The following is a 12,006-nucleotide window of genomic DNA, read 5'->3' on the forward strand; positions in this document are numbered from 1 at the left end:
ATATTCTATTGGCCTCAATTTTGTTCGGGTAAATCAAAAGTTGAACAGGGAAATCGAAATTCGTCCTAGAGTACATGATTCTTTCCTCTACGATCAATCTTCTTCGGCGAAGACGAACGAACAGCCTCGTTCTACCCAGCCAGGGAACCGTTCCACCGCCCGTTCAGGCTTATCCTTGAAATGCATCAAATAGCTCTGCAATCCCGATATCGTCAGTCGATCGAGCGGTAGCAATTCTGAGAACTCCCTGGCCCAGACGTCGATCTGCGTGATCTGCCTTTTGCCTTCATGCCCAGAGCTGCATCGGCCGTCCGAGCTATCAATCTCAATTTCAACCTCACTAACGCACTCGCACTCGCACTCAGCATCTCCTTTGGCCCGCTTCTCGTCCCCCCATGTAGTGGTCCACCTGTCAGCGCAAGACTCGTCGTTGTGGCGGTCTCGGTCGAATTCGGATCGGATTCCGCTAGGCGACGTGGGAGGTTATACTTTCTCGGGGTGGTAGAAATACTTGAAGAGATCGAAAGCTTGTTGCGGTGTCGCCCAGGTGAACTCGAGCCATACATCGCACCGTCCTATCAGTCACCTCACGATGAGCGTGATGTCATTTGGAAAGCTCCAGGCCACTGGACAGTACTGTATCATGGACAGAAAAAAAGGGTACAGTATTCACATACCTGGCCGGTACAAAGCCGGATCGATTCTGTCTTTCCAGTTCGTAGTGCAAAACAAGATTCGACCCTCGGTGGCGGCGATCCCATCAATCGCATTCAACAGTCCGGACAGCGTGATCCGAGAGCTCGGGGCGAGATCGTCGTAGTAGTCTCTGAGGATCTTGGTATGGCCAAGGCGCGGTAAATGGGTGTCGATCTCGTCGATGGATCGGTTGTCGTCATTCGCTGGTTCAACTGCTGCTGCGACATCCGCTGGGGAGGCGGAGGACGCATTATCGAGCTTGTCACCATTGGGTACACCGCCAAGCATACTGGAAGAGGTCTGCGCTGAATGGTTCACCTGGGTTTGCGCTCCGGCTCCAGGGGTGACATGGACCGTATCGGGCGTGAGTTCTTCTGATAAACTGAACTCGTTTCCCAAACGACCAATGGTCTCGCTTTGGGCTTCCTCGATCGTCCCAAGAGGCAGTCCTGCAGTATGCTCAGTCTTCGTTTTGATGGGATTGGTGAAGGGAGCAGTGAAGTGAACAGGGTCCATGGGAGTGCTGGTACACGCATTCCCTCTCGTACCTTGAAAAGCGCAATCGCTGATCGTTGGCGTCAGGAAGGAGCGGAACCTCATTCTGTTTTTTAAAGTAACGTTACGGCAGCACTCACATATCCTCAAATAGCAGGATCGACTTAGGCGGGATGGAAGTAACCAGTTTGAGGAGATAATCATCGTCGATCCTAGTCGACCATACCAATCCAGCGTCAGACCCATTCCGGTACTGTGGGCTGTGGCCATACCTCATTCCCATGGTGGCGGGTTATCATGACAAGATAATTTAGCGATGTTGAGCTTACCCTTTCGCACCCAGATTAACAATATAAATGCCCAGATTGAAATGAGATGCGAGAGCGGTGACTAACCATGTTGAAGTGGCAATCCATCAGCTCATGACCAAGCACGCGATTGCTCATTGGAAACAACTATTCGGTTGTTGGTCAAAGTGTCTCCGGTCGACTCACTCAGAGAAGTCTTCCCGGTCCCCGGTAATCCAAATAACAACCAGCCCCTCCTCCACGGCAATCCTCTCTTCCTATAAAAACTCCTGTTATCCAGGAAATTCCTCGTATCACTCAATACCTTATCTTTGAGAGCTTGAGGGAGGAAGATCGAATCCCATGATCGGAGCGGTTTGAACGACCGTCTCCACCCCCACCAGGACGGACTCACATCCGCCATATTCACCTTCAGCGAAGTGGCCGAGTGAGACAAATAGAGCGTGCGTGCGTGGTACAGCAAGGGGAAGAATTGGTCTCGAGAACGATCGGTAGAGATCACCCTAAGGACAAGGCCCCAATCATCAACAACGGAACGAAAACGATGGGTCCGTCTCACCATGGTCAAATATGAGTGTGCTTGGTTGTTGGACCTGAGGCAGTGGGGTGAAAAAGTGTAGAGCTATGAGTCCAATCAACTCCAACTCACGAAATTTCCAACAATCTCGTACTTTCCGAATCTTTCACTCTGATCATCCTGAACCTAAACTTCTGATTTCCGAACGGCAGGATAAGGTTCAAAGAGTCTAAAGGCATCCGCCAAATATCCACTTCGCTATTCGACTTTCGCGGATCGTTAGGTAAGGCATCATCTTCGTCTTCGTCCACGTCCGCATTGAGACTGAGCGAATCATCCGGTTTGATAGTGATTAATTTCATGTTGGAAGGTGGGATCTTGCCTTGGGGATACAGGTATTCAGCCAGCTCTCGAATCAAGCTCACGTCGCCTGATCGCAAGCGGGAGTCATGGTCCGGATCAAGAGAAAGGGCAGACGAGCCAATCTGGTGACGAACAAAGTGAACGATCCAATCGAATGAGGGATCGGTATCGTGGATCAGAGCTGAGATCCGCATGGCTGCAGTGCAATACATTGTCAGCCCTGTACTACTCTTACACCGCAGAGTACTGGCATACGGCTCGAAGATCAAGTTATGCAGTAGTGACAGTATGATCGTGGTGCGTATCGTTTCATACTCACCATCGTCTACAGACTCGATGATATGATGGGATCCCCTCCTTACCATCTCAGCTAAGAAGATGCCCAAAGCCCCTCCAACCGCTTGAGCAAAGATGGGACTGGATACCACATTGCTCGTCATGCGCAGCAGAGACTTCACCTTTGAAGTAGACATTATTACAATACCACGAGTCTCTCAAGATAGGTAGGTGAATTATGATCTGGATCCTTAAGAGGGTTTATACGGAGGCTGAGAAGGTAGATCAAGGATAAAACCGCAATGAACAAAGAATAAAGACTGACGGCCTGAGACGATCATGGATGCGTGTTATTGTACAGTACGCTTAGAGCGACTTCATCGATCATGTCCATTCCTGGTATGCACATAGCTATATGATGGGTTTTCCATCCACCAATCAATCAGTTTGTTTGTTCATCGAAACACGCACAACCCTCGCGGTTTGTATCTCTTTGCCGCATGTCCAAAGGAGCTGATGATTTGCCCATAGATACCGAAAACACAGTAGTGTGAAGGCGTGCAAGTCCTGCACCGTACAGTACAGTACGTACGGTCTACCGATGTTCCGGCCGACCGGAGATAACCTTGATATAGTTCAGTTCAATTCAATCAATGTATTCGCCGAAATTCAGATCCACTTTGGTACCTGATTAATAAAGGTACTTTGATAAAGGTATTGTCGCGAGTGTGTGTGTTTGATGGTAGTGAGGGAATCAGTCGATCAAGCGCTCAGACCCTGACATGGGGAAGGACTCAGCACAGGACAGCACGGCACGACGTAGACATGCGTACTCTGCCTGGCCTGTGCACGAGGAAAGGAGGGATGGGGATCGGCGTATTTTGGACATATGCTTCTTTTGTGTGATTGTGTGTATCGACATGCAGGACTCGTGCCGTGTCAAAGCGGATCAAGAATGGCTTCGTATGTACGTATGTACGTATGTATCGCTCGTGTGCTGGAGCTTTGGAAGATACCAAGTATAAGTTACTATACTATACTTCTCTTCAAAAGCCTTCCCCTCTATCTTTCTGTTCTTCCTCACTTATCCTCGTATTGGTGACTCATTCACTCGGTTCCCTTGGGCCTCTTAATCTCAACCCCTTCTGAATCATCCTCACCATCACCATGATATTTTCATACATCTTCGCTACTTTCACCCACCTGCTGGAATTTATCCAATCGAACAAAGCCTTGAATGAAGGCTTGCGATTCCTGTTGGTGGGTATCGCCCTTGAGCTGTCAAGGAGGGGTGCTGCCTACCTGGTTCACTCGGCCTACAGCAGTGAGTCAAACCTCTGCTGCTCACTCACTCACTGACTTTTAGCTCAACCGAGATTTGATTCACTCGTCCTACCCAACCTACTTCTGTACATCGTCATCGGTCACCTCTACAGTATAAGTGACCCACGAAGGAGTTCAGGCTGATGATAAATGGCTTCTAGGCGTAGTAGCCACAGCTCGGATTTCGGAAGGGGACGACGCTTTTGATTGGCTTTACACGTATCTATCAATGCACTCTCAAATCGCTACCTCGTCAAATTCTGCAGACTCCTCAGATCCTTCGAAACCAATAGATGGGAGAGCGAGATTCGATAAACAGGGGAGATGGATTGCCAAACACTCGTTCTGGGATATCGTACGAGATTACTTATACCCCACCTCGAATGGAAGCGTGATGATGGATGTACAACTGGCTACGAAGCGACCGAGGCATTTTACCCATTATTTGAAGCCGGCTTATACGGCTGCAGAACACGCGCAGGCCAAGTCGGGAGGATATGGGTTCGGAGGAGGAGGAGAGTTCGGGATTGACGTGGTACCAAGTTATGGTGAGTCTGTTCAGACCGCTTCGCTGTGTCACATCGTACAGTACCATATCATGGCACTTTCTACTTTCATCTACACCTGATTGGACAAGCGGTACTTTCTACTACTCCTGGTCGGACAAACGCTAATCATTCCAATACCTCAAAGGACAAATGCAGCGAATCAGTTATCGAGGAAAGACGATCAAGATGGGTGTCATCCAAGAAGAGGGGAATGGGTATCAAGGTGGACTTAAATGGATCATCATGGAGTGAGTTTAGTTGATTTGCATCGAATTAACCCGAATTGAGTTTACAGTAAATTGTCATGAGTCCTCGAATTGATTGTGGGGATTGTACTGTGAGCTGATGTATCACCTTTTACCTTTTGGGTAGATCGTATTTCACAACTCCAGAGATATTCAATTACCTGGTATTAGACGCAAGAGCTTTGTTCCAATCTATGATAAGTACAAATACGACGTCGGTCTACACGCCTGATTTTTCGCATGGTACTACTCGATGGTCCAAGCATGCGACGAAGAACAACCGATCGTGGGACAGTATTTTCCTAGATGCGAATATCAAGGAATGGATATTAAATGATGCCACTGAATTCCTAAAAGAGCAAGGGTTCTACGAGAAAAGAGGGATCCCGTATAGACGGGGGTATATGTGTTTTGGAGTCGCAGGAAGTGGGAAGAGCAGTATGAGTGAGTTTAAGTTATTGTCTCTCTTAACCGATACTCTCAATAAGACTTGAGCAACAAGATCCCGGTCCACCACATTCACTACATGTCTACACTGGTGATTTTGACTTTTAGGCTGATGTCAATCCGTGTAGTCGGTGCCCTTGCCGGAAAACTTGGCTTGGATATTTACCTCATCAGCCTTGGTGCCAGACAGTAAGTCACATCTGCCACTTTCACATACGTTACGCGATTCGACGCTGCTGAAGTGTGGTCGATATTCGCTTATTTTTCATTGCTCTTGTGCCAGACTCGACGACGATGGTCTGCAGTCTCTCCTCAGGACTTGTCCTGGTAGGTGTCTGCTGCTCATGGAAGACATGTACGTCCAAATCCTCTTTTCCTGTGTAGTTTGTAGTTTATATAGTTGACACTGATCTACACATTGGTTACATCTTCGCAGCGATTGCGCATTCACCACCAAGTCACCAAACTCCATGCGAATCGATCCCACAGCCGATCCCGCTTTTTTCCCTCCGACACCTGTTCAGCAGGGCCCTTCTGCCAGGATCTCCGAGAAGACGATCACCTTATCTGGGCTGTTGAACGCCATAGATGGCGTAGCGTCAAGCGAAGGGAGGTTGTTGTTCTGCACGACTAATTTGAAAGATAAAATTGATCCTGCACTCTCGAGACCTGGTAAGTTGAAGCTCCCGACTTCCCTACTTTTCAAGCAGATAAAACTCAGTGGACCAGAACGTACAGTAACATCGCAGTGTTCAAGCGGTGAGGCTAATTTTGGATCTTTGATCTCACTCTGTAGGGCGATGTGATATTTGGATCGAGTTCAAGAACGCTACGAAATCACAAGCGAAATCACTCTTTGAGTATTTCTACGATTCGGAGCACGAGCATGATCCCTTCATCGATGCATCTCACGCTCAGCCTGAAGATGGGTCGGAAGCTGAAGAAGAAAAGGCAGGAGGAGTCGATCAAAAGACCGGTAATATCCCCGTGACGGAAAATATGGAACAACTTACAAGAAAGGAGCTTTCTTCGCTCGCAGAGAAGTTCAGCTCTGAGATCCCTGAAGACAAAATCTCTGTATCTGCGATTCAAGGGTATTTGATGAGGTATAAACGAGATCCACGACTTGCGCTGAAGAATGTCAAGTCGTGGATAGACGGAGGATGTGGTCAGGGTTCGACTCCATTATTGCATGATGGGAAAGTGGAGATGAAATCTATGATCAGGGATGCTAAAGTCAATGGATATACGGGTGGTGAGGATGTGGGTGCATTTAATGGACATCTTGACGATGGTGAGGATGAATAATACTTCCGAGATACAGTAGATCTGAATGGTCCGTAGATCAGGGCATTGAGGTGTATGCATGAGCTGTGCGTATCAACCAAATTACTATGATCGACATGCAACGAACACGAGTATGCAGAGACAGCGAAGGCTCCTTTCCATGTTGACAAATTATGCAAGTCCACGAGGTTTTCAGATGTCTGTGCTGATGCTGATGGTGACGATTACGACGGAAAGGAGGTCAAAGCGCCAGCATCAGCACAGTACGATACAGTATCAACAAAGGTTAATCAGGCTAGAAAAATCAAAGGACTGTCTCGATAATGATGCTTCTTTCTCCCTCATACCTCATAAAAGCGGTGTCAACAGATAATTGACTCTGCATCCCCTTCTCATCTATTAATCTCTCGTGAGGTCGTCAGACTCGGGTTCCAAGACTGTTTCAACCGACGATTACTCTGGATCAAGGCATCCTCAACAGATCGAATACCTGCCGTCCCCATCATCATGTTATGGGTACTGAACTATATTTCAGAGTTCTTCCTTTCGCTGTTCGCGAGAGGGAGAACCGGATCTCTTCGTAGTGCAACCCTCTCCGATGGACTGAGGATCATTCTGGCTACTACCTTTTTCGCTTTTGCCCAGAGAACAGTCAATTCAGCTTTCAAGGTGTTTACAGATGGTAAGTAGTCTGATACTCTTACCTTTCTTCGATTCAGGACTATCGTGTCTGTAGGAGTGATCGCGATTGACGAATTTATGACGGATCAGGCCTGTCTGTCACTGCGGAGATTCACGCGCCGGACGAGATCTACTATTGGATCGAAGCATACTTGCTTAAACATTCGTCGGTGTCCAATATATCCCTCGACCTTGATAAACAGTCTTCGCCTGATCTTGGTCAAAAGGAGGACAATGAGGGAGAGAGGGGCGACGACGATTACTGGTATATCTTCAAATATATCTGGGAGACAATCTGGCCAACAGGAAAGACAATACCCCGGACCCTCACTATCTCATCGAAAAGAACGAAAACCCACTTGGATGCGCAGAAGAAAAGGGTGCTGAAAAGAAGGTTGGGCGATATGACGGAGAAGGAGGTAGATGAGGGGAGGAAGATAAGGATCAATATTAGACCCAGTCTCGGTGAGTATTTACATGTTCCTGTCAAACACGCGTCACAGCTTGTGGAATCAGCCAGTAATAGCTCGCTAAGACCCCTATTATTATAGATGTCGTCCAGCGAGTGCAATTTGGAAATCGGATTATACAAGTGAAGACCCAAAATACCGATAGTCGATCGAGGTTGATGGACGAGGAGAAAAGAACGCTCATTATATCGTAAGCATACTGTCATGTATCCAGCCTACCGTAGCTCACTTCACATTGTGACATGTACACACCATGATGTATGGGATCAGCTCATTCCTCGGAACTCCCACAACACTCATGTCTTTCATTCGCACCGCCAAAGATGAGTACTACGTCAATTCATCAAGCTATGTTTCGATCTACAGTGCACACATGAGGAGTTACGCATGCGAGTGGATCAAAGGACCGACAAGAAATATCAGACCTTGGGAATCGGTCATATTGCCAACGGGAGTCAAGGAATCGCTGTTGAAGGACTGTCAGGATTTCTTGGACGAACATGACTTCTATCTCAAACGAGGAGTGCCTCACAGAAGAGGTTATCTCCTGTACGGGGAGCCAGGAAGCGGGAAGAGCAGTTTCAGCAAGTCCACGCTTAGACGTCCCGTGGACGAACAAAGCTGATATGACCGACAAAACAGTCAGCGCCCTTGCCGCCAAGCTCAAGCTGGATATACATATCGTCAGCCTCGGTACCAGGGGGTAAGTGCAGCAAGGGACGAGACAATCAGTGTCTCAGCGGGTGATTCGCTGTGCGCTGATGTAAATTGGGCGACTGATTATCCCCGACTTCTCTTAGCATGGACGACGATAAGTTGAATAGCCTCCTACAAGACTGTCCTGACAAGTGCTTACTCTTGATGGAAGACATGTGAGCTATGTTTTCTCTCCAATTATATCAGCGCCCGAAAGATAGCTTACTGTCGAGCCGTTCGACGATGGGATAGCGATTGTGCTTTCAAGTCCAGAAGTGTTTCTCGCCCAGCTGAAGAGACTTCCAACCTGCCAATACCGGAGAATATGGAACATGAGCAGCCCAAAAGCAACGGAACGACCATCGTCAAAAGGAAGAAGATGTCATCGTCTCATACTGCCCCCGATCACTCTTCGACTGGGATCACCTTATCAGGCTTGCTCAACGCCATTGACGGTGTGGGAAGCTCAGAAGGGAGGCTGTTATTTTGCACCACTAATTGGAAAGAGCACATCGACGAAGCATTATCCCGACCTGGTATGTGCTGGTAGTTCGATCACCACTCGTTCCAGAGATCGAGTGAATTGCTTACAATACGATGGTATGGCATGTGGCAGGCCGATGCGACGTTTGGGTGGAATTCAGATATGCGACTCAACAACAAGCTCGCGAGCTCTTCGTATACTTCTACAGCGCGCGACATTTATCAGACGGAATCCAGAAGAGTCCAAAGGATCTTGTGGAAGTCAAAATCAACGGTCATGTTGATCAAACCGAATCGGAGGAACTCCAAACTATGGGAAAGAGATTCGCATCGGCGATCCCTGATTATACAGTGTCCGTCTCGGCATTACAGGGGTATCTGATGAGATACAAGAGGGATCCTGTCACGGCTGTGGAGGAGGTACAAGATTGGGTTTTAGGTGGATGTAGTCAGAGTCCGAGTATCGCTATTGGGAATGGAGCCGTTCAGAATCAATCAATATCTGTGAACCGGCTCGCAAACGGAGACGGGTCAATCAATGGGGATGCGATCTTGCAAGAGGAGGCGTAATCATAATATACATTCCCGCGGTACTTTGAGCTCAATCACTCTAGTAGAACAGTGCATAGTATCTTCTTGATTTTGTAATGAGGACCATTACCATAGCACCTCAAAAACGAGGCAATACCGAAATTCAGATCGGTGATTGTGATACCAGTGCAGTCGAGAAGGAATAATCTTCCAGACCATACCCCATGTTTCATCGCACCCAAAGCGTTCTTTGCCAAGATGCACATTCCTTTGTTGAGACTCCCCTCATCGACTTGACGATCGCGATCTTCCCCTTAATTGATTCTCATCGAGGGGTAGATTGAAGCTTGTAATCATAGAGATCACCGAGATGATGTCGTCATTTCGATCTGAATCGTCTTCAAGGGAATTGACAAGTGGCGTGGTGCAAAGTCATCTAACATACCGTACGAGGATAAATACCGCCGAAGAATCCGATGTAGTCCCATTGGGTATCAAGTAAGAAATCAAATAAAACTCGAGTGATTTTGAGATTTGATCAATCAACATGTCTTTCGACAAAGCATCAATCATCTTGTTTTCTAGTATCCTCTCATCATCTTTCATCGGACAAGTGCAAGCTGGGGGTCTAGCCCAAGTGAATCTGGAGTTCACAGAGCACACCGCGCTGGGGATGTTATATGGGACTATCGCGGGCCAAGTCCATCCTGGAGATTTCACTTGGCCGAGACCCTTAAATGTGGGCAGAGGTCCAACTGATTTCTCGTTCTTGATCTATGATAAGGATAAGAAATGGGACAAGAACGGGATCAGGGATGATCCCACCAAGAATTTGTTGGCGAATGTCACTGTGAGTCCACCGTCCATGCTGTTTGACATAGACATACGAGGATCGACTGATTCATCAAGGACCCTGATCTTGTAGTGCCACACGGAAGCTAAGAAAGATTCGAACGTCCATGAATTCACCTTCCACAGTGAATCCCCCTTCTTGACCGGAGAAAAATCGGACGCGGTCTCTGTATGGTGCGATACCGAAGATAACGATGACTTTGGAAAGGTCTCGAAAGATAACATTGACTCGGTGAGTACAGCGCAGGAGCTGTAAGCCTGTGCTGAATGAGGTTGTGCTGATCGCTCTGCTGTATGCAATTTCAGAACAAGCTTTGAGTCGGCCATACTGTAGCTCGACAAAGATAGGTGAGAATCGATCATGCGGTTGTATGTACAATTCAATCAATAGCCAGTGGATATGTGATACCAACTTGCAATCGTTCCTCTTGACTTGGTCCGAATGTGCTTTCTACTGGGAAATATTCGGAGTCAAGGCTTAGGTTGACTTATTAGTCGGATGCAAAGATCTATCTCATCTCCGTGTAATGGAATGTCTGTGTTTCGACTGGTCGTATTGCTGGATTCGGGTCGAAGGTTTTCGGTCAATCTTAATGGTGTAGCCGCGAGGAGTCCAGCGCACCGGACACGACTGGTGAACTGTGCTCAACGGATTGCCCTTTGTCGGATGAGTTGAAGATGAAAAGAAAACGTCTTCGGCTTACTCGTTTGCTGATGAAACGTAGCCCGCTGCGAATGATCAATGCCCACTCAAAGACGAGGTTCTCCTTTATCCTTGCCAGTTAATTGTTGATGTTTCGCTCGGGCTTCGGTGAATGACAGGATAATGATTGACGATCTCTCCATGATCAATCAATATACCCTTTAATCACCTTTGATCGGCCTGGTTGCGTACCAATGAATGACTTCGGTTGGCGCATACCGGCAGCCAGCGGCCCGAGGTTGATCCATAGCATGCAAGCTATATAAGGGGCAGACCAAAACCGAGATCTCAGAGAATAGAATAGATAGTCATACGCACGATCATCATCAGCAATTAGTACACCTTGACGGTCTACTTATCTGAGCCTGAACGATCGCATCATACAATACTGTGCTGTATACCTGCTTATTCTTACTCTTTCTGATCACAGATCAACACCCTTCTCACTTCGCACAATGAACTGCAGAGCTCTTGCGATGTTATTGCCCTTCCTGGGCCTTCACATAGTATCTGTCACTGCTGCTCCGCTGGACGAGATCGTGATCAAGTACGACGGGGATACCGAATTCAAGTGGGAGAAAAAGGTCGGGTCGGGCGATTATGCCTCAGACAAAGGAGGCGAGAGAACGTATACCCTTCAAGGCGGTCAAGCGGACTTCAAGATCGTCCCAAATGACAAAATCACCTTCAATGTGAGTGCTTAAGTGCGTGCTGATACGGCGACAGCTTGACGAGTCTAAGTCATTCTGTAGTGAGCTGAGTGCTGACTAAAACCTCCTTACAAACGAACAGTGCCACGCCACAGGAGGATCTCAGCCGGCTGCGTCTTTCAAATTCATCAGCCAGTACCCTTATCTCGAGGGCAGGGAGCACGACCATGCCAGGGTCTGGTGTCCTCCCGGAGAGGCTGAGAAGCAGGCAGGGTGGAAAGACGGCGTTGCCGTTCCGGCGCTTGACTCGGTAGGTTTTTGTTGGCCATCCGTCGGCTGCTGATTTCGGGATGCTGACTGATTGACTGCTTGCTCAGGACCTACTTTGAGACTCATCACATACCATCTTATAGGTGCTGTCGGTACGTTGATTAT

General features: G+C 47.8%; 5 protein-coding genes across 5 annotated transcripts; 4 read left to right on the forward strand and 1 right to left on the reverse strand.

Moving 5' to 3' along the window:
* Window positions 1-483: 483 nt before the first annotated feature.
* I303_106241 (uncharacterized protein) lies at window positions 484-2,852 on the reverse strand (the record flags this gene model as incomplete). Its single annotated transcript, XM_018409542.1, has 7 exons — window positions 484-575; window positions 678-1,261; window positions 1,332-1,403; window positions 1,521-1,581; window positions 1,686-2,002; window positions 2,149-2,575; window positions 2,699-2,852. 7 exons carry the CDS (start codon window positions 2,850-2,852, stop codon window positions 484-486), a joined length of 1,707 nt encoding a protein of 568 aa, XP_018261815.1.
* A 970-nt stretch (window positions 2,853-3,822) lies between these two features.
* I303_106242 (uncharacterized protein) lies at window positions 3,823-6,526 on the forward strand (the record flags this gene model as incomplete). The annotated part of the gene is made up of 8 exons (XM_018409543.1): window positions 3,823-3,979; window positions 4,140-4,526; window positions 4,672-4,774; window positions 4,899-5,215; window positions 5,347-5,407; window positions 5,502-5,573; window positions 5,655-5,890; window positions 6,015-6,526. 8 exons carry the CDS (start codon window positions 3,823-3,825, stop codon window positions 6,524-6,526), a joined length of 1,845 nt encoding a protein of 614 aa, XP_018261816.1.
* A 486-nt stretch (window positions 6,527-7,012) lies between these two features.
* I303_106243 (uncharacterized protein) lies at window positions 7,013-9,405 on the forward strand (the record flags this gene model as incomplete). The annotated part of the gene is made up of 8 exons (XM_065969338.1): window positions 7,013-7,187; window positions 7,277-7,651; window positions 7,738-7,846; window positions 7,927-8,240; window positions 8,299-8,359; window positions 8,457-8,528; window positions 8,605-8,888; window positions 8,969-9,405. The coding sequence occupies 8 exons, from the start codon at window positions 7,013-7,015 to the stop codon at window positions 9,403-9,405; spliced, it is 1,827 nt and encodes a 608-aa protein (XP_065825410.1).
* A 508-nt stretch (window positions 9,406-9,913) lies between these two features.
* Window positions 9,914-10,536, forward strand: I303_106244 (uncharacterized protein; the record flags this gene model as incomplete). The annotated part of the gene is made up of 3 exons (XM_018409545.1): window positions 9,914-10,216; window positions 10,292-10,450; window positions 10,525-10,536. The coding sequence occupies 3 exons, from the start codon at window positions 9,914-9,916 to the stop codon at window positions 10,534-10,536; spliced, it is 474 nt and encodes a 157-aa protein (XP_018261818.1).
* Window positions 10,537-11,376: 840 nt separating this feature from the next.
* On the forward strand, window positions 11,377-11,960 carry I303_106245 (uncharacterized protein; the record flags this gene model as incomplete). Its single annotated transcript, XM_018409546.1, has 3 exons — window positions 11,377-11,613; window positions 11,714-11,881; window positions 11,949-11,960. The coding sequence occupies 3 exons, from the start codon at window positions 11,377-11,379 to the stop codon at window positions 11,958-11,960; spliced, it is 417 nt and encodes a 138-aa protein (XP_018261819.1).
* Between the last annotated feature and the right edge of the window lie 46 nt (window positions 11,961-12,006).

This window comes from Kwoniella dejecticola, chromosome 7, assembly GCF_000512565.2.
Source record: "Kwoniella dejecticola CBS 10117 chromosome 7, complete sequence".
Lineage (NCBI taxonomy): Eukaryota > Fungi > Basidiomycota > Tremellomycetes > Tremellales > Cryptococcaceae > Kwoniella > Kwoniella dejecticola.